At 35.8% G+C, this 22,623-nt stretch overlaps 2 protein-coding genes and 2 non-coding genes across 4 annotated transcripts; 2 read left to right on the plus strand and 2 right to left on the minus strand.

Moving 5' to 3' along the window:
• The first annotated feature begins 4,744 nt into the window (after window positions 1–4,744).
• Window positions 4,745–6,605, plus strand: LOC107777748 (uncharacterized). Its single transcript, XR_012694068.1, has 2 exons — window positions 4,745–4,879; window positions 6,139–6,605. It is a non-coding gene; the product is annotated as an uncharacterized LOC107777748 (transcript).
• A 469-nt stretch (window positions 6,606–7,074) lies between these two features.
• LOC107777750 (uncharacterized) lies at window positions 7,075–10,870 on the minus strand. Its single transcript, XM_075219350.1, has 3 exons — window positions 10,595–10,870; window positions 10,353–10,490; window positions 7,075–7,608 (listed from the first exon to the last, which is right to left on the minus strand). The coding sequence occupies exons 1-3, from the start codon at window positions 10,721–10,723 to the stop codon at window positions 7,426–7,428; spliced, it is 450 nt and encodes a 149-aa protein (XP_075075451.1). The 5' UTR covers window positions 10,724–10,870; the 3' UTR covers window positions 7,075–7,425.
• Window positions 10,871–12,232: 1,362 nt separating this feature from the next.
• On the plus strand, window positions 12,233–12,361 carry LOC142163679 (small nucleolar RNA snoR86). The gene has a single exon (XR_012694624.1). It is a non-coding gene; the product is annotated as a small nucleolar RNA snoR86 (small nucleolar RNA).
• Window positions 12,362–15,740: 3,379 nt separating this feature from the next.
• Window positions 15,741–20,560, minus strand: LOC107777747 (stearoyl-[acyl-carrier-protein] 9-desaturase, chloroplastic). The gene is made up of 3 exons (XM_016597876.2): window positions 20,208–20,560; window positions 17,106–17,607; window positions 15,741–16,664 (listed from the first exon to the last, which is right to left on the minus strand). Exons 1-3 carry the CDS (start codon window positions 20,330–20,332, stop codon window positions 16,104–16,106), a joined length of 1,188 nt encoding a protein of 395 aa, XP_016453362.1. The 5' UTR covers window positions 20,333–20,560; the 3' UTR covers window positions 15,741–16,103.
• Window positions 20,561–22,623: the final 2,063 nt, after the last annotated feature.

A 22,623-nucleotide genomic window follows, 5' to 3' on the forward strand; every position in this document is an offset into this window, starting at 1 on the left:
AAAATTTGGGGATTTAGACCTCAAATTGAGGTCGGATTCCAAAACCAATTATATATCCGGGCTCGGAGGTAAATGGGTAATCAAGTTTTGGCCCGAATTTCGGGTTTGGACCAAGCGGGCCCGGGGTCGATTTTTGACTTTTTGGGAAAAAACTTTAGAAAACTTATTTGCATGCATTAGAATTGATTCATTTAGCACTTATTAATATTATTAAGTAACTTGTGGCTAGATACGAGTGAGTTGGTAGTGGAATCAAGAGGTAAAGCGATAGTTGAGGCTTGAATTGTGTTCGTGGCATCGAGGTAAGTGTTTGGTCTAACCTTAGCTTGAGGGATTAGGAGTTGGGTCTTATCTGCTATGTGCTAATTATGGAGTACGATGTATAGGCATGGTGACGAGTATATATACGTCGGTGTCAAGCATGCCCGTGAGTCTTGTATTGTAATCATTATGACTCCGTTGTGGTTTATTATGCTTCAATGAGGATTATCATTATTGTTCCCTTGCCGGGATGTTGTTGTGGTATTATTGTTCCCTTGTCGGAATGTTTGTTGTGATGTTATTGTTCCCTTACCGGGATGTTGTTGTAATATTATTGTTCCCTTGCTGGGATGTTGTTATTATGCTATTGTTCCCTTGCCGGGTTCTCTTATGATTGGTGTTGATATATGAAATGGGAGCGGGTTGCACGCTTGCAACGGTAATATATGAAATGGGAGCGGGTGCATGCCTGCAGCGGTAATATATGAAATGGGAGCGGGTTGCACGCCTGCAACGGTAATATATGAAATGGGAGCGGGTTGCACGCCTGCAACGGTACAATATGAAATGGGAGCGGGTTGCACGCCTACAACGGTACTATATGAAATGGGATCGGGTTGCACGCTTGCAACGGTATTACATGTGTACTTGTTCTTCTTATTTCCTTATCTTTGCTGGTAATTGATTTATGACATTCCTTACATTTCTCTACTGTTGTCCTGTTGTTATCTGTTACTCCCCGCAGCATGATTCCCCCGCCCAACTTTAGTTGTAATTATCTACTTATATTTCTGCTATATATGATTTAACTGCACAGGTTTGTTTGGTAGTCTGGTCCTAGCCTCGTCACTACTTCACCGAGGTTAGACTAGGCACTTACCAGCACATGGGGCCGGTTGTGCTGATACTACACTCTGCACTTTTTTGTGAAGATCCCAGTGCTGTAGACTTCGGACCGCAGTGAGATTGTTGTTTCTTGTTCATCCGGCGACCCGAGGTAGTCCTGCAGGTGTCCGCAGGCCTTGGCGTCTCCTTCTATCTACTATTCCTATTTCTTTCATGTATTTCCAGAGACAATGTTGTATTTATTTCTTTCAGACCTTTATTTGTAGTACTCCTAGATAGTCTGTGAAGTTGTGACACCAGTCTTGACTAGATTTGTTATGGATTGGTATTAGCAGTATTATTAAAACTTTACAATGCAGCCTTTCGCTTATTCAATTCTGTTGTTATCTAATTGTTGGCCCTTAACTATTATCGGATTAAAAATGGAAACAAGGTAAATAGTTCAGTTGGTTGGCTTGTCTAGCTTTCACTAGTAGGCGTCATCACGACTCCTGATGGTGGGAAATCCGGGTCGTGACACTTGATTACTAAATAAACATTTAGAGATGGACCATAAAGCTAGAGTAGTACCTTTTCTAGACCCTGATGCAAGTAGAGAAAAATATATCTTAGAAGACCATATATAACTAGCTTTATGATAAAAGAAAATTTAAAATCTTACTGAAAAAAAGAAGAAGAAGAAGGTACCTCTGAGTTATAGTACTTCAAAGGTGATTCAGATTTTGTGGAGATGATGTCCGCATCAGATTTGTTGACGGTATGCTTGAAATCAACTGGAGGCCCCTCAGTTGAGCAAATAACAAAACCAATAGCCCCACTGCAAATATTATTAGTTTGCACTAAAATGAGGAAGTATGTCTTTTTCAAGTAACTAAAATGAGAATTGATAATCTCGAAGAGATAATAAAGCGCAAGAACCTATACATGGATTGCAATTATCAACTCGAGCCCAGAGAAAAAACAAAAAAAACTCTGATCTTGAAGAAAAATTATACTTAGTAAAGACTAGGTGCACAACAGTACTCAACACCAGGCATTGGCCTAATTTCTTCTTAGCAATTGGAAATAAATCAACTATGAAGTCATCTTATTTGACTAGATCCAACAACATAGATAACCTCTAGTCTAGTAGAACATGCGTAATTTGAAGTCTTGATATAACATCTAATGATAATCGCTAGCTCCATATGATATTTACAGACGGAGCTAGCGATCAAGAAACCTACTGAAGAGTATCCAGATCTTGAAGTTGAAGATTGGCGGGACCATCAACTATGTCTTGAATTCGAAACACAATTGAACCCATTTTGCGTTTGACCATACCTCATATTGAGGTGGCCGAAGACTTATGGGTGAGTATTAGAGAGCATTTTGCGGTCTCTAATGGCCCAAGGATACAACAATTGAACGCTGAACTTACGGTTTGTAAACAGAATTGGGCATGACCGTAGTTAAATACTACTATGAAAAACTGACAATTTCGGTCAGATTCCGACTGGTACATGGGGGTGCAATCTTGGTGCTATTTTGGAGAAGAAGAAGAAAGAGGAGAAGGTTCATCTTTTCCTCATGGGATCTGACGAGATCATATATGGGACAGTGAGATCAAACTTGCTCGCGATGGCCTTTGTTGTACAAGGCATATCTCCCTACACAAGTCGCTACGTACTCTTATTGCAAGCGCACATGCATGGCATGAACCCAAAAAATATTTCCAGCTTATAGGTTATCCAAAGTGGTGGAGAAAAATCCCTAGTGGTGATGAGAAGAGTAGTGGACGTAAAAGAGGACAACAGCAGAATCAGAGAGGAGGATTGAATGGAGGGCATGGTCAAGGTGGTGCGTTGCGTGCCAATGCTGCACAGACCACGAGAGAAGGTACCTCATCGGCCGGCTGTGGCGGATGCAGGAAAAGCTGGACCTCCGAGCCTGAGCAACAAGCAATGACAAACTTTAATTCTATGTTGAATAATCAACAAATAATTTCAAATGATAAGATGACCGGTAAGCATGATAAATAGCCGGAATTATCAATATTCAACAAATAATTTCAAATGGATTGTAATTATTAACTCTAGCCCCGAGAGAAAAAACTCAATAGTCGGAAGCTCTCAACAAAGTCTACCCTTTAAAAACGTTGTCACAAGTACTTTGCCAATATATTTCAAGCGTTATCTAAAACTAATGTGATTTTAGGCCAAATTTATTGTAGTGCCTTCGGTCTGTGCTAAATCACTAAACCAAATAAAAGGTCTAAACAAGAAAATTTATACTCCCTCCGTTATGTGATAATGTTTGATTGGAGACTGAGTTTAAGTAATAAATCAAACCTTGTGATCTACAATAATTATATATATATATATATTTATGTGATGATAAATCAGCTCATTAAGATATGATGGAATGGCCCACCCCACCCATGGGAACTCATTGCTGGAAACAATTCTTAGGGTGAAATTCAAAAATAGCCAGATTTATAACTGGTCGTTCAAAAATAGCTCAGTTTCAAAAGTTATCGAAATTTAGCCACTTTTCATGTAAAGATAAATCTGAGCGAAAACACTGTTCAAAACCCAGAAAATACACCAGTATATTATGCTGGAGTTCCAGGATAAGTATGCTGGAACTCCGGCATAATATATGGAGTTCCAGGATAAGTATGCTGGAACTCCGGCATAATATATGGAGTTCCAGCATAAGTACACTAGAACTCCAGCATAATATACTGGAGTTCCAGCATAATATACTGGAGTTTGGAGCACCGGTGCTCCAGTATCCAGTATATTATACTGGAGCCATCAAAGTATATCGGTCCTGCATAATATGTTGAAGTTCATACACAGGTGCACCGAACTCCAGTAAATTATACTGGATCGATCTCTGTTGCAGCAAAATAGTAGCTATTTTTCATTAACTTGGTAAACGCTGACTATTTTTGAATGATCAATCCGAAAACTGGATATACCGTGCTATTTTTACCAATTCTTATGGTGTGTTTTGATATTCGGTAGGAATAATAATAAAAAAGTCCAAGTTGGTTGGTGAGCTCAGTAATAGAAGCCTGTCTAGCTTGGTTTGGAGAACACTTATTGGATTAAAGTAGGCATTGTAAAGTTACTTTGTTATTAAATATAAGAACGTATCTTTTTTTTTTTTTTTTGGATAACCAAAAAGAAAAGTGTCACAATAGAGAGAGGAAAATACTACAACGTACACAACAGTCAACGTCTCTGGCATTGCCCCAAATTTCTTATTAGCAATTGGACTTGCAAACGAAAATGGATCAGCTATTGAGGTCATCTTATTTAGGGGCAACTGTACATATAGTTATTATTAGGGATGCTATTTAGAGATTAGTCGGTACTTATTTTATCTTAAAATTTTAAACAAAAAATTTTAACGTCAAAATAACTCCGAATATTTTTGTCCTGAAAATTTGAATTAAAAAATTAAAATTTAGGATGCACTGGCTAAAGTAAAGTGGCTATCCGGTGTCATTTCTACTCTTATATTTTGCTAGATCCACCTCTGGTCTACTTTTGAATGTGGCCACTTGGAATCTAATTTGGAAAAAAGAAATGGCCAACTTGTGAATACAAGGCCACAAAATTGGCCACACTGTGTCAATAACACGTGGATCGGATTGATACAAGGCAAGACCGACCTAGTTGACCCGGCCCACAAGGAAGAGGTTTACGTCAATTGCCAAAATAGTTGAACATTTTTAGGGTTTTAGACAATCTCGAGATTAATTCTTCACCAAGATTTCCAGGTTCATCCTCAAATTTCTCATTTATTTTATTTTTATTTATTTATTTAATTTAGTTTTGCTTCTTTCACTGAAATCGTGTTCCCTTAATAACGAGATACTATTCAGTTATCTTTTTTTCTTGTATATTTTTTCCTTTTTAGTTACAAGCTGATTGTGCTATGTAAAATCTTAATCGAAACTATGGAGAAAAGCAAAGTTAGATATGGGGCTTCTCTTCTGCCATACTTCTGTTTCTTTTTTTTTCTTTTTTTCTTTTTGGGGGTTTGGGGGTGGGGTTGGCCGGTTTTGGGGGGGGGGGGGGGGGGGGTTGGAGTGGGAAGCTGAAAACTTCGAATTTGATTCACCCGCTCACCCTTATGGAAGAAATGAGTATATATGCATTATACATAGACACACTGCGCATCCGTAATCTATGATTGGTTTTTGTTTACTTAACGTTGAATTATCTTAGTATTGATGCGATACTTTGATTGAGGATCGATATTGTTTTGGATCAGTGTACTACTGCTGTACTGCATTTGCCTATACGCTTAGACTAAGGTTCGGTTGCAGTACCTAAGTAGACATTGGAAGTGCTTGTGTATTATATAGATAAAAAATGTTAGGGCAAGTACTTGCCCGAGCTATTTACTTGTGTCTTTCTTTGTGGCTCATGATTTCCTTTCGGTATCTGATGAGGAGGAATTGAAGGTCACAACCTGCTGATGGATAAAAGAGAGACTAGTCAATCTTTCGTTTCCCTTGAATTGTAATTTTTTTTATGGCAAAGGTCACCTAATGTTGAAACATCTTTGCATATGTTGATATAAACATTATTAGTCAGGAAAAGATCGAGCGGAGAAATGTTATAGAGCGAAGGCAGTAAATTACTATGTCCTTGTGGACTTACCTCCAGCTTGAGTTCAAGTTTGGTTTTTTTAGACCTTCGCTTAGTTATTAAAAATATGATACCGCCAAATTGTTTTCATTTTTTATTGCTACATAGGTGTTGAGGCAGAGGGAAGGGTATGTCCTGAAATTTTCAGTTATACATTTTTTAAGAAAAAGAACTTGCTTACTTAAATACGATAGTCTATGACTTATTGGTCATCTTGATTCTTTAATTATGCAATTTACTCTTTACGTGCATCAAAAACTAAGAAAGGAGAATGAAGAAAGCCTTAGTCACATTTCATGGACGTGATTTCTATTTTTATCTCACCAGATGTCTTGAATTTTCAAACATTCCCAAGTCAGCGCTTTTCTGCATCTTATTGCAGGGGAAAAAGCAAAATAACAAGTGTAGGTTAATTCCTTCTGAGAAGATGGCTGGATTTCCAGGATACGGTGCCCTTGCCCCCAAGACTAAGAACCTGGTTATGGCCGGAGGTTTGTCAGCATTTGTTTTTGGTGTGTATTACTATACTATGAGAGCTGTTGGAGGCTCAGATGAACTTCAGGTAGCCATTGATAAGTTTGAAGAGGCAAAACACAACAGTGAGTCTGAAGCAAGTTTGGCACCCAAGTCCTGATTGTGTCCAATATGAAGGTAATTTAGCAATTAGGAAGAAGTGTTGGATGTTTGTGAAACAGTGAAACAGGACTTCGATCATCTTATGCTTGTTGAATAACTTCTCCTGTTTCTCATGCTTTCCGGATATATATACTTTGCTGTAAAGATATCAAGATACTCTATTTCTTTTTAAGCTTTCTCATTGTGATAAATTTTTCTCAAATTTCTTCAGACTACATTCAGCATGTTTCTTTTATTTCCTTATCAAAAGGACACCAATTATCATTTCTTTGGAATGGGAATTGAGGGGGATTTGAAACCTATTTTTGTGTAGCAAAGGCCCTGGTTAATTAGATTCGACATGGCAATATGTTAAATGCAAGATGAGTAGGCAGCCTGATTTACCCTACAACAGTATTGACTATTGTGTTTCTTGCAACTGAACCTAGCTCTGGCGTACATCTGCATTTCATAATACGTTCAGATGTGACTTGTGAGAAGGTATAAACAAATTCATCTTTCAAAAGCAAGTCGTGTTAAGTCATTGCTCGTATATTTGGGGATCAAATTGATAAAAGCTGCATATCATGGTAAGATAGAAAATTATCTTTTTACTTTTCTTATTTTATTGCGAGCTAATTTGACTGGGCTTCAGAGCGTAATACAAATTAATGAAAACACTTGACGCAATGACACACAAGAATAACAAAGATTAAATAAGATTGCCTCTATGAACATGTCACTTTTTGAATCAAAACATGATCTATAGTCTAATCTGGAGATAACAAGCGAAGAAAATGCACGTTAAATTCTAACGCAGTCTGATTAGGAGACTAATTCCAACTAAGAAACGACCCAAAGGATTTGTCTCAAAAATAAGTATCGCATTTTGGCAAGTCATAAATGGAGAAACACTCCATGTTATAGTTTGCAAAGTGAATAATATTCACTATTTTTCATCTCAGCATACCATTTATGAAAACTAATAAGTAATCCAAAATTCAACACCCCCCCCCCCCAAATATCTTCAACTGCATGGTGATGCTACAATATTTCAGTTGCTGATGCCAAGAGAACCTTTTAATCTTGCAACCAGATGTGGCAATGTGTTGATGTTATCATGAACCGACTGGTCAACACATGACTCCAAATCCTTTGTTGCATCACTTCTGTTCTTCTGAAGTTTGGCTGTCTCATACTTGTCTTGGCAGACCATTAGAGACCTGTTCATTCTTTCCTGTTACACAAATATTTACATTCAGGAACACTTGATAAATGCTCGACCAAATAGTTGGGTTCGACAATATGAATCCTCACTAACAATGGCGCTCCTTTAAGCTTATCTCATGCCAATATAATACAAAGTAAAAATAAATATAAAAATACCAGAGAGCACATAAATCTTTTATAGGACTAAAAGACTCCTAAACATACTAACAAGACTAAAGCATATTCCCAAGTCCCAACTAATTGGTATCACCTTTACTTTATTATTATGGGATGCTCGTTTTCGTAATGGCTCCAAATCTCTGTCTCCAAATATCACAACTTCAGCGAACTCAAGAAAATAACAAATTCAGATTATACAGCAAGTAACAAACCCCTCCACCCACCCACCCACCCAACCCCAGGCCTCAGCTTTGGTGTGGGATGGAAGGAAACAGGGGAGGGGAGAAAAGATGTCTAGCCCAAGGCAGGAAAGTTAATCTGAAATAAAAAAATAATGGGCCAGAATCCAAAACTAGGACTGGACCATCTATTCCGCCATCCAACTCAGACAACTTAGCCATTCAACTCAAACTAGTCATGCAACTACGATAGTGTCATTCACAAGCTTCAGCAGCCCCTTAATCTTACAAGAACATCAAAATCATCAGATGAGAGTGATTTGATTTCAATTCTCAGAGCTAATTTACTCTGGGATCGTTATCTTCAAATATTCCATTCCAGCAACTCTGTTCCGGCATTTAAAAGCTGAGAGGAGAAGAAGTATGTAGACCTCTCAATTGAATCAGTTAACTTTTTAATTGATCAGGTTCCCCACTCACCCACCCACCCAACCCAATCCTCGCTTTTAGAAGATTTTCTATTTATATTGGATATGCAACGTACCTATTCAACCAATTGCTATTTCCTCAGTATGGAGAAGGCAGAGAATGCCGAGGGTCTATCGGAAACAGCCTCTCTGCCCTATCGGGGTAGGGGTAAGGTCTGCGTACACATTACCCTTCCCAGACCCCACTTAGTGGGATTTTACTGGGTAGTTGTTGTTGTTGGAGAAGGCAGAGAATAGCATCTAAAATCTTGTAAAATTTATAGGTTATGTTATCACGAGTCCATAAGATCACGACCTTGTACTCGTAGTATTATCACTTCTAAATACCAGAACATGTGTACGAGCACTAGGGAAGGAGCATCCCTTTCCACCAATAGGGAGGTAAATGATAGCTTGAGCTTCTGAATGGCAAAATCAAAGATGCACGACCCAAAGCTTCAGTTTATTAGTAAATTCTTCAAATGATCTACTGAGTAATTGATGAAAAGAACGACATCTTCACAAAGAGAAGCAGAATTCAGATTTGACGTAACATTGAAGTCCATCATTGGATGGCGGAAACATCACCCTCCTGTCCTAGGAAAAAAAAGATCAGAATCTAGCCGCTTGATTTCTTCTTTCTTCCATCTTTTGTTTCTATTACCTCTAGATAAGTAGAAGAAGAGCACTATTTACTACACGCCGGACAGAATCTAAGATGAACAAGCTCTCTTTTACAAACCCAGTAGGACCATAACACCAGCTTCAATTCTTTATACAAGCCCAAGCTCACTTTAAAACAAACAAACAATCCACCTAAAAAGGACAAGGGGAAGAAGAGAACTGAAAAATCGCTATCCTATAAGACCAACACTATATGTAAACTGTAAGGCAGGATTCCGTCACCCTGACCATCCATCTACCTTTTGTTTTACATGGTAAAGCTCACCCCCTACATAGGAGCCTAACTGTGGCCCTTCCCCACTTTATACCTTTGGTGACTCGAATCCCCAATCTTATGGTTGGAGGTGGAGCATCTTTATCAATAGGTAGTCCTTCCTTTGTTTCTCATGACCGTCCGTCTACTTCACCCCTTCCAATTCTTTTCTGTCAGATCTCATGGAGTTATCATTCCTACCATAATCACTTTTTTAGTCCCCAAATTTTTCTCTGTTCCTAACAAAATTTTAGCCAAAATTAAATTAACCGCAATGGCGACCTAATTAACTCATTCCAAATATTAAATAAAGCAAAATCCTAGGTCCTGGCCATCAATACTGATACCAGAATACCAAGCAATTCTTTTCCTAGCTCCGGGATGTTTCATCTGTAAGTTGCAATGACTCAATCCAAAAATTGTCTAGCCATCAGTGTACATAAAATGAATCTACCTTCTCCAGATGGGCAAAAACATGTTGAGATTGGCATGACGGAAAATATTATCCAGGAAAATATATTCCATGATGAAGTCATTTTCCAATGTTTCTTACTAGGAAATATTTTATAAAGAAATTTTTTTACCAATACAACTTTCTTCACTTATAAGCGGGAGTTAATTTGTCCTCAAATATTACCACTCCTACTTCATCACACTTGCTTAAACCATCACGTGAACACTTTCTCAATCTTTAATACTGAATAATATCGTCAAATACTATTCTCACTGCCTATTCTTAACATCACAACTCACCTATGTTATACCTAACGAAAAAACGCTACAGCACAATTATATCCCTTTTCCACCAAGAAGAAGAATTTTCACACGAAGCGTTACGACAAAATTATATCCCTTTTCCAGCTTGGTAATTTTTATAATGGAACGACAAGTATGACCTACTAAAGCACAAAAACAACATAGTAACAAGCACCACTTTTCGTTGTTTAGGTATGAGCTGAAATTAAGACAGCAAGAAAAGTAAAATTAGGAATAAAGAAATAAACTTTACCTGAAACTTGGCCATTTCATTCTGAACAAGATTCTGAGCATTGTGTACATGAACACTACAATGCTCCACACAGTGCCCTATCTCCTCTTGCCTCCTTCTCCTATCAAAGCATTCGTAAGCACATTTGTAGTAAGCTTGCTGCACATTCCCATTGGGCAAAAAAAAGAACAAATTAACATACAATATTTAATAAATAAGTTAACTCAGTTGTGTGTGTATATGTATAGATTATACAGCAGAACCTGAAGGGTGAAATTAACATGGTCTTGGATGCCAGCGAGTTGGGTTTGGGCAGCTGTGTTCACTTCGTTGAGTTTTTGCCTTAATCTTTCTGAAACTATCCTCTCTTCAGCTGCTGCTATTGCGTCCATTCTTCAATTTGTTGTTTTTGGTACCCCAATTTGCTATAGTTAGAAGAAAGAATTGTATTTGGAGGTTTGGTGGTTAGGGTTTTAGACGGGTTTTTGGATTCCAGCTAAGCCCTTTCAATTAAGGAAACCTCAAACTTTTACGAAATTATCATCCGTTCCTCTCTCTTTCTTTCTTTTCCTTTTTTTTTTTTTTTTTTTTTTTTATGTAACATATGAGAGTGAAATGTATATTATTAGCCGTTTCTAGAAATAACTAACACACAAAATATATCTTTTTTGTATATATGTGTATTACAGTCAAACTATTTTATAACATCATTGTTTGATCCGATATTTTTTTCTTTTATAGGGAATGACTGTTATACACCTATAATAGTATTTAAAATTTAAATATATTTTAACTGTTATAAACAAAAATTATCCAAAACTTAATTTTTTAAATGTTACATATAAAAAATAAGAAAATTATTCAAATTTAAAATACTCAAAAGATATGTAAATTTTTACTAATCAAATATTAAAAAATGCTAACATTATTAATAAATTCGTAACTAAATGTATAAAGATTTAAACTCTAAAACTTACATTCTAAAGCTACTAGAAGATTAAATTATCTCAAGGTTGATGGAAAAACTCTGTAATTGTAGCTTGTTTCATAGTTTTCAGTCTCTTACTAGCGATATAACGCTTGAATTAGCCAAGATTTGTGTCCAAACTTTCAGTAAAAGGATACCTAATAGCTTTCCTTGAAAGCAATCAAAGAGGTTAACAGTTGAATCTTCTATCTCGGTCCAAGTAGCAGTAGATTGAGGACTTGAGGTCAAAAACTTTAAATTTATTATTAGAGATTGTGCATGGATGTTATAGAGGGGTAATTTTACAAAGAGCGTACTGCTATAAAGATGAATATTATTTTTATAGGTAAAATGTTATTATAGAAAAGTAAAATATAACATAGAAAATGAATTTCGAGAAAAACTTGGCTTTTATCGTAAATCCAAGAAAGGTAAATTTAATCATCAAAATTTTGGAGCGAGAAGTGCAAATAGATCCAATTTTTTAGGGGCCCCATCTGGGCTGTGGATCTAATCAACTCCACTTGACTTTTATACGAGGATGCTGTCATAGAGAAATGTGACTGTATATACAAAAAAATATACATACTTATATACTTTTTGGCTAGCAAATACATTAGTTTTGGATTTTATATGGGTCGGAATGAATTTGATCATATTGGAGTTGGGCCTATTACCACTCGGACTGGGCTAGAAGTCCTAACTCAAAACTATATAGTCCATTTTGCACATTTCAGTCTTGTCAGGCTTAGGGTTTATCCCCAGTTTCTTCTGCCTATAAATTCAAATTCCTTTCCGTAATTTTGTGAGAAATCAGATTTCTCCTCACCCATTCCCTTTTAGCTGCCTCATTTCCTCTTTCCATGTTCATATTAATGGTTTTCGAATTTGATTTTTTTCCTTTTAATTTGTGTGTTAAGAAAGCCAATTAGCAGAGCAAGGGCGTCTTCCAAAAATGACGAACGCTTGCATTGAAGGTTGGCGATATTTAGAAAAAGCGATTCTCCGTGCCTTTCAGATTTTATTTTCGTTTTGATTACGGCCTCGAACAAGTCGCTACATTTTCACAAATCTGTTCTCTACTTTTCTTCTACACTAGTTATGTACATGTTATATGTACAGTTTTTGGCACGAATTTTATGTGTGAAAATGTATTTCGAACTTGATATATATGGGTGTTTTCCAAAAAGAAAGAAAGATAGAGATTCTAATATGTGAGGCTACAGTTAGATTCGTGGGAGAAAAAAAAGAGTGTATATTGATGAAATTTCAAACTATAATTAAAGGAAATCTATTAAGTAAATTTGGCAAACTGTTTTCTTTAATGGTAAGATGGACATTCTTTTGCTTGGATCTAACTTAATTTGGCACGAATTTGAATTCGTGATTGCAATATGAGTGTCCGATCAAACTAAAAAATATCTCTGTATACATAATTAAAAGACATCTTAACATTTTGACTGTATTGAAACTATCTTTCATTCATCGTCCAAAAAGAAGCACATGTTATGGAAAAGACGGAAAATAACAAGGTTTATTACAAGATCTTCATCATATTAACTATTGGTCAAAAAGATTTAAGAGCATAATGATAAAATAATATTAGTATGATAAAATAATATTAGTATGATAAAAATCTGGTTAGATGTGTGAATGTTTAGTTAGAATAAGTATTAAGGATATACTAAAAAAATTGTGGTAAGAGTACAAGGGCATTTGGAGAGAAGAGCATTTGTGTGGTTATAATGTTAATATTTATCTGCATTACCAAGCTAAACAATTGAACCATAATTGTTAAAATTGAAGTAATAATATAAGCTAAACAATTTAACAATAATTGTTAAAATTAAAGTGATAATGGATACGAAATGGTTAAGTGATAAATTGTGTTTATGAAATACTCAGGACCAATAAGGAATGCAAAAGTCACACCATGTACTATTGTACCTTCTGATATTTTTGGGTCTCTACTTGTTCCCAAATCTAAAACAAGTGAACGAGAATTACTTCCATAATTGGAAATAAAATTGGCGAACCACCAATAATTGGTACAGGAAAACATGTGGACCACCAATACACTTAAAAGTTACTTTTTATTCCCTTTTGTCATTTAATTTCAACCGGACTATAAAAATTACGTACAAATTTAACCCTTATTATCTATCGTAATTTCTAAAAATAATTGTCATAAATTATTTATTATTTTAAACGTTCAAGACAAATTAATAATTCATTTCACATTTAGTATTTGTTCTTAAAAATAGGGATGACACATAAATATAATAAATATTTAAGATATAAATAAGATTAAAATAATAAAATATTGCGTTGATAATTTGAGGAGGAGGCAGAACGGTCACTGTCAGCGTAACAAAAGCAAAGGGAAAAAAAGAGGGAACTTTTCCAACTAGAACTAATTTTTACTTTACGGCACTTCACGTTCACATTGATTTCGTATTTCAATCAAGAAGACGACCTAAACTTGTTCTATTTTGGGTGTGTTTGGTATAACGGAATTTTCCGTAGAAAATGTTTTTCAAGAAAATGTTTTCTTGGAAAACAAGTAGTAATCTTATTCATTTTTCAGTGTTTGGTACTCAAATTAAGGAAAATGACTTCTCAAGAGTATTCAAAAATAATTTAGATATAATAAACATGAAGTGATAAACTTTCAAACCAACAAACTTCCGGACCCACAAATTTCATAAACTTTCGAACCGCTAAATTTTTAAAACCGCGGAATTTCAAACCCGTAAACTTTATAATTTCTAAACCCGTAAACCTCCGAACTCATAATTTTGGAACTTATAAAATTTTGAGCCTTTAAACCGATAAATAATAAAATTAAAACTGAAAAATATATTTTAAATTTTTTTTGTGCGGGCTGGAGGGGGGGGGGGGGGGGGCAGTAAAACGAAAAAAACAGAAATTTAAATTACAAAAATAAAGTAAATTTTTTTTTTGTGCAGGGGAGGGGGGGTTGGAGTGGGTGGTGGGTGGTGCAGAAAAATGAAAAAACAAAAATTTGAAATTGCAAAAACAAAAAATTAAGGTAAAAAAAATATTTTTTTTTTTTGCGCGCGGGGGTGGGGGATGGAGGGGTAGTTGGGTGAGTGGTAACGGAAAAACTGAAATTTGAAAAAAAAAAAAAACCTTGTGGGTTGGTGAGAGTGGGTAAGGTTGAGAAGGAGCTTTTGAAAATGTTTTCCCTTCTCTTGATAAGGAAAACTTTTTCCTCTAATTGAAGGAAAATGAATTGATAAGGAAAATATTTTTCAAAACATTTAAGCCAACCAAACATGGAAAAATTGAAAAACATTTTCCGAAAAATATTTTCCTTTCCTACCAAACACACCCTTAATTCTCTATTTTCATACTTCATAAATACACCACTAAAATAGGTGAAAACGTCTGTACCTTCACATACAGTTTAGTCGTAAAAAGTTTAAAAAAAAAATAAGATTTTTCTAGAATTACTTTTCTCTATCACTTATACCAAAGCCAGTTATAAGATTGGGGGTGTTTCTCTATGTGTTATAAAAGCCAGTATAGGACTGCTGGAGCATTATTGCCCACTTTAAGAAAATACTAAACCACGTACTTTGCAAGAACGTAAGTTTGCAAAATTTGGAAAAACAAAATTCATCACTTTTCTAATCAAACGCCAACATAGTCTATTAACCACGGAAAAGAGAAAGATATTATTAGCTTAAATTAGATTTGGAGTATATCAGAAGTAACATATAATTAGAAGTATAAGAAGGGGAGCTATGCTGCCTTATTTCGGTTTTCTGTTTGCATTACTTAATTTTAGTTTTGTATTTTCGCTTTGGTTGTCAGATTGGTTTGCTGTTTGCATTACTTAGTTTTAGTTTTATATTTTCGCTTTCATTGTCAGATTGGTTTGTTTGTTATTGCCCTTTTCTTTTTTCTTCCATGAGCCAAGGGTCTATCGGAAATGATCTCTCTATTTTTTTAAAGGCAGGGGTAAGGTTTGCGTGCGCTCTACCCTCCCCAACCCTGCTTGTGGAACTACACTGGGTTTGTTGTTGTTAAGAAGGGGACTATGAAAATTGTCTCTGTGTGACCCATAGGTCTCAGGTTCGAACCGTGAAAGCAACCACTAATATTTGCATTACAATATAATATGACCTATAGGTCGTAGATTCGAACCGTGGAAGCAACCACTAATGTTTGCATTAGGATATGATATGACCTATAGGTCATAAATTCAAACCGTGAAAACAGCCACTAATGTTTGCATCGCGATATAATAGACTGTCTACATCGCACCCCTCGCACCCCTTGTAGGGGACAAGGGGTGCGACCCTTCTCCGAACCCTGCATGAACATGTGGGATCCATGGTACACCAGGCTGCCTTTTTAGAAGTAACTAATAAATTTGAGGGCACTCAACTAATTCACCGAATAATACTACCTCCTTGCAAGATCATGACAAGTATCAAAATTGCATTAAGATTTGATATCATGTTTAGTCACAAAAGCACTAGCAAGGGAAACAAACTCATACAATTCAGAACATTTCAAAGAGGGAAAAAACCAAAGAAACTACAGCTGTTCCTATATAGCAGAGACCTAACAACACAAACAGAAACAACTGTATCTACATCTTTCCTAGAATCATCCCCAGCTAAAATCTCTTCCCATAAAGAAACCAATAAATGTGAATTGCAAAGACATTACAGATTTAAACACACTATATATAATAGAATCCTATAGGAGCAGAGACTTGCTGGAGAGAACAACACAAACACAACCTTTGTTTCTTTCATTTGTTGTGCAACTCAGAGCTTCACCTCTCTATCATATATCCAGCTAAATGGCATGATTGGTCCTTGTTTTGCCCTCCCCTGAGCTCTTTCTTCCAATCTTCGGATTCTTGGTGGCAACCCGCATACGTATTCCTGAGCTTTTCTTCCTTCTCCAGTTAATCCAGTAAGATCAGCCACTTTCCACCTACCTACAAGAAACTCCAATATATCTGCGTAGTCTTTAGCAGTGTAAACACCGAGACGCTGAGCAACTGCTGAGAAGTGATCAAAGAGGTTGTCGTCGCGCCCATCGTACATCAAGTGTGCTGGCATAGATATCTTTTTCCTCATCATATCAGCAAATGCTAGCACAGTGCCATCAGGGTCGATCTCGAAAAGCTTTTCAACAATCTTGGTGTAGGCTGTCTCATGGCGCTTCTCGTCTGCAGCAATTATGCCGCATATTTGAGCCAGCTTGATGTCTCCATGCTCCTTAGCAAGTCTAGCTGTATTCCCATGGGAGACAAAAGTTGCCCTCTCTTGGAATGATGTGTAAATAAATCCTAGGTATGGATTGTTTTCTGTCCTAGGATCCTGAAACATTTTGGACAAATGAAATATATGCAAACAGCAGATTGACACATCAAATTGTATGGCACTAACCAGTAACAAAACACCAATTCTCTATTCTGCCATTTACTGAACAGAGTAGGTTCAAAAAACAAAAGAAAATATCACCTGTTTGGATTCTCTTGAGAGACGAGTTCTGTTCTTTGTTTCGGGAGGAGAGAAATGGGATTTGTAAACCAGATGAGGAACAACATATGACGACACTATGAATTCGTCTCTCAGCATATGGGTAAATATTGTTTTCTAAATTTTGAAGGTGCTTACATGTATTCATAAGTTTTAACAGCCCACTGATTGTATTTATCTGATAGTCTCAGCCCGTATAAGATGACGTTTTTCAGCTTTAATAGATAGTATCATTGTAGAGGGAATTTTGAAACTAAAGCTTAAATAGGCAGAACTCACCATTCCGGATCCAATTAAGTATTGGATTGTCTTCTCAATTGCTCTCATGTCCACTCTCCCTGAAAGATAAAGATACTTGTTGAGGAGGTCACCATGCCGGTTCTCTTCGGCAGTCCAGGCCCGTGTCCAAATGGCCCAAGAAGTAGGGCTTGCACCGGTTTCATCACGAACACCATCCAATGTATTAAGCATAGTCTGATATGTTGGAAGGGCTTCTTCTGTGATCATATCCCCAACTAGAACAACAAAATAGTCATCTGGAATCTCTTTAGCCCTCTCCCTCAATTCCTTAACTTGATCATGAAATCCATCTGAAGCAGGATCGGGCAGGAAATCCTGTGGTTGCCAGCATTTTTCCACTGATTTCAGGTGAACCAATAAATTTTGATCCGCCCAATCCTCCAATGATTTAAAAATCTCAATTTTTTGAGGCGGCATAGAGTGTGTTACTTGAACATGAACCTCACGAGGAGGAGAAAAGGGCTTCTTCGTCTCAACTTCCCTAGACAGAATGAAAAAGAAAACCAAATTAAAAGAGAGGGTCAAGCAAAACACCCAATCTGCGACATACATATCAAAATCGTATATGAGAACAAATACTGAGTTTGCATTCAACAGCAATAACGAATTCTAGTCGTTGTCATCGCAGTACCAATTATATGGGAACCAAGAATCCTATATATGAAATATTGTCTTAGGTTCATTGCACAATCTCCACGACCAGAGGCATCAGCATGGTGAAATATGATCTCAGCCTAAGTTGCTCCGACACGGCAGTTTAGGTGCCGCACCCGTGTCAACACGACACTAGTACGGGTGTGGGTGTCCGAGCAACTTAGGTTTCAGCTTGTTACTATATTTGTGTTCTGAACAAAGGAATCACATGTTTGGAAAGGTTCGGGCATTTTGTTCAAAGGGTTTCCTAGTTCAGGCATTGTGTTCAAAGGGTTTTCTAGAGACCATACTTGTCTAATCAGTGGAGAAAAGGCTTAAGCTTAACAATTGGATATGATAGAGCAACTCCAATGCTATGTTTTATACAGGTTTTGGTCCCAACTATATCATCAGCTAAGGTTCCGAAGATAAGTCTCCAGGCTTTCCACGTTTCAATTGCACGACGCTTTCCACGTTTCAATTGCACGAGCGCTTTTGTAAGTAGCTGAAGAAGCCACTTAATCTCCAAGCATATATTAAAACTACTTTATGCATCTTACAGAATCCTCTTAGGCTCACTTTAAAGGAGGGCGGACAAAAGTAATCAAAAATATCCATACAACCAGGTAGTTAAAAGGAAGTAGGTTGAGACTCCAAACGAAAAGAAAACCCAAGGGAAAACCAAGAAAACATAAGCTCACAGAATAAGAAAAAAGCTAGAAAACAAGAATGTGCCTAAGCTAATTGATAACCAATGAGTACGCAAATTGAGGCAAAATTATGCATGTAAAGAAGGCACTAAGAAGTTTCATTCATGCATCATCACTTCAACCAAATCTATGAACTCGGACAAGTAATTTGGAACTATGTAATGAAAGAGGGATCCAATCACAAAGTAACCATTATAGTCCAAAAGAGTTAACATCAAATGCCAAGAAACAGAAAATCAAAAAACAACAAAGGTCTAAACAAACAAACTCTCACACAAAAAAATTGCTAGTAGCAGTTGAGGTGCATGTACGCTAGGCCGAACACCACCGCTATCAAAAGAAGAAAAAAAACAAACAGACACTCCTAGAAGCTTGACTCATGGCAAAATCCTAAAACAATTAAGTAAATGAATCCCAGGCCAGAAATACTGAAATTTCCAGCTTTACTACTGACTGTGCCAGCTAACTTTTGTTTGACACATAGAAATACGCTTCTAGAAAGCATTGGTAATGAAACTACTGAAGTCACTGAAAAAATCACAATCATAATAGGAAAATAAAACACAGAAAATTTGTGTGTATACAACCTCAATCAAATTTAAAGGCTATGCACTCCCTCCCCCAACAAAACTTTAAAAAAAAAGAAGGAAAGGAAGCATGGATAACTGAAACATAAATTTTAAATGAAAAAGAAAGGTCATGAGTCAAAGAAAAGATAAAAGAAAATACAAATATTATTGAACTATAATACCAGAGAGGGAGAGAGATGTTTATAAAATCATTCAGAGAAGATTAACAACCTCATTATTTATGAAATGGAAAAAATTAGTTATATTTTACAATCAATTAAAGAACCTCATTATGGAATTAAGAAGGTAAACCAGTTGGGGACCAACTAGTCATAAAATTAGTCAACTCTATGATGTAGCTGAAACCAACATATCTAGCCCTTGAAACCTAATTCCCAACAAATTAATTTCACAATGGAAAGACAATTTTAGAATCTGAGTTTCCTTCCACATAAAAAAAATTAAAGACAAAGAAAATCTCAAGACTCTGTATACCATTAAATTCTCTTCCCCTACCCCCCCCCCCCCCAAAAAAAAATCTCATTCTTTTCTGTCTATGTCAGAGAACAGAAGTAGTAATAAATCCTGAAAACTCAACATATAAAAGGCAAATAGCACAAGTAAACTAGAGAAAATAAATCAGCATGCTCAAAGAAACTCAGCAAAAGTGAACTGCACAAAAATATTCACAATGTCAGTAGTATAAATCTTCAGAAACATCACCCAATAATAACCAATCTATACAACAAAACCCAAACAACAAACTTGAGTAAAGAACAGTAAACTTATAGTTGCCCAAATTTCCTCAAGATTAATCCCATCAATGTTTAGCCTAAGAAAAAGAGAAAAAAAAATCTCACATAAAAATAAACCAATTCAAAAGACAAAATAGAACAAAAGAAAAAAAAATCCAATAAAAAAGTTGTCAAGAAACAATCTTTTTTTAACAAAGATCCAAGCGTTAATATATAAAATGAAAAGGGAGTAATGGGGTTTCAAGAATAAACTAAAAGGCAACTGAAGAGCATAAGAAGAAAAAAATAAAGAAAATGAAACTCATGTTACACCTGAAATCTTTCTTACCAACTTTAATATAAGAAAAAGAATAAAACAAAAAGGCAAACTGAAGAAAAAAGAACATAAAAAGAAAATGAAAAGATGATACTTACTTTGTACCAGAACGAAGGCTAGCAGCCATGAAAAACTTTGGAGATCTAAGGCTGACCATTGGTGGAAGAACAAAAGAAGAGTATTTGTGAGATTGAAAGTTGAAGGCATTTAACTTCAACGCCATTTTTCTCTACTTTTCCTCAATCCTTTCTTCTTCTTCTTCTTCTTCTTCTTCTTCTTCTTCTTCTTCTTCTTCTTCTTCTTCTTCTTCTTCTTCTTCTTCTTCTTCTTCTTCTTCTTTTTTCTTGTGATTTTGGTTTCTTTTTTTCAGGATTTGTTTCCTCCACAGAACTGAAAGCGAATAGCAAACTTATATGAGAAGTGAGCGGACAAGTGGGACAGGCCAAACCCAGTTGGACTTAACAATATTTCACTGGAAATATAAGTACTGTACTTGATATTGCAGCAAATTTTGCCCCTAAATGTCTTCTTATTTACCTGATTACCCTTTTAATAAAAAAACAAATGTGTGAGTTCATTACTTTACTTCTCTTGCTGTTTAACTAATTTTAATCTAAAACTATTTGTAGCAAAGATTTAAAATCACAGTCATTTTATCTTATACATTGTAGATCCTAATATAAATAAATAAATAAATAAATAATATATATATATATATATATATATATATATATATATATATATATATGATTAGGTTATAGTTAGGGCTCGTTTGGCATAAAAATTCACTTTTTCCTGATTTTTTTTACTTTTTTTTAAAATCAGTATTTGATCATAAATTTTTCAATTTTTATTTGAAGATGAATTTCTGAATTTTTAGAAAATTTGAAAAACTTCAAAAAACTATTTTTCAAAATTTTCACTTCAGATCACTCACGAACATTCAAAAACAACCAAAAATTACATTCATATCCAAACACATCTTTAATTTTTAACTAACGTTTTCGCTAGAATTTTTTGTATTTACTTTTTTCCGAAACTTTACCATTCTTATGTCCAAACGCCCACAAAATCAGGATACATAGTGATAGTAGTAACATTTTGATAAGACATCGTAGGTGTACTAAAGAGGAACTTCTACTTCTATTGGGGTAAAATTGAACTCAAAGAAGGGGCAAAATAGTCAATATGAGTGGGTAAGGGAAAAGTCCACAGTTGTCAACAGCATCTTTGAATTAGTGTTAAAATATTGGAAAAAACGAAAAATTAAAGGGTGTTGATGTGGTCGAGGAGAGAGTGCGGTGAATTTTAAGGCACGAAAAAACCCTTGCCAAGTATATTCCACTTGGCATTGTTTCTTCTTTTCTATTGCATGGAATCCATTTGTTAACTTCATTTCTTTATTTATTGCCAAGTTTTCAAACATGCACAACCCCCTGCAAAAGAAGAAGAAAAAGAGTAGAACAAAAGAAAATTGCTCTAGAACCTTCTTTTGAAAACATTGGGTATTCGTGTTTTTCTTCACCACTTGGTATTGGTGTTGAGCAGAGTCTATCAAGTTCCCTCTGTAACCGGGGCATATATATATATATATATATATATATATATATATATATATATATATATATATATATATAACAACAACAACAACCCAGTAGAATCTCACAAGTGGAGTTTGGGGAGGGTAGTGTGTACGCAGACTTTACCCCTACTCGAAGGGGTAGAAAGGTTGTTTCCTATAGACCTAAGAACGGAGTGTCTGTCTTCTTCTTTTCCTTCTCTTCTTCTTTTTCTTCCTTTCTCTTCTTCATCTTGTTATTGAGCCGAGGATCTACCGGAGACCTTTATCAGGTAAGAGTAAGGTATGCGTACACGTTACCCTTTCCAGACCCCACATATAAGATCAAACTGATTTGTTGTTATTGTTATTGTTGTAGTGAGTGCCAGTGACCTCCTACCCTAAGGTAGGTCTGTTGTAATTTAAACACATACAAAGAGCCAACGCATCGGAAATTAAACAAGGAACATACCTTCAGCCATAGTTGTTCAAGTGTTGTAGGGAATCACCTTCGTAAAATGTTGCCAGAAAACCTAGGAGCCTTCTAGCCTGTGCCTATCGTAGGATGCCAGAATGATGGAGTCACAGGCGTATTTATAGGTAGGCTAGGGACTCTTAGGCAAATACTTTAGCCCTAGGGACTTCTCCATAAATTATAATTACCTTAGGGACTCTTAATATATGGTAATTTCTTTCCATCAAAGAAACTACCATATATGCATAACTACAGAATATTATCTGATATATTATTTCCTTTAGGAGACAAGGTAAATAATTTATTACCTTATATGTGGGCCACACTAGAAGTCTCTAGAAGAGACGGTAATTTCTAACATTCTCCCACTTGGCCTACATATTAAAATCAGGTAATCATTTATGAGAGATAAACATATAATATGGCCACAAACTTTATTACTCAACTAAAAGTTATGCAACAATTCCTTTAACTAGAATAT

Source organism: Nicotiana tabacum, chromosome 8 (genome assembly GCF_000715075.1).
Source record: "Nicotiana tabacum cultivar K326 chromosome 8, ASM71507v2, whole genome shotgun sequence".
NCBI lineage: Eukaryota > Viridiplantae > Streptophyta > Magnoliopsida > Solanales > Solanaceae > Nicotiana > Nicotiana tabacum.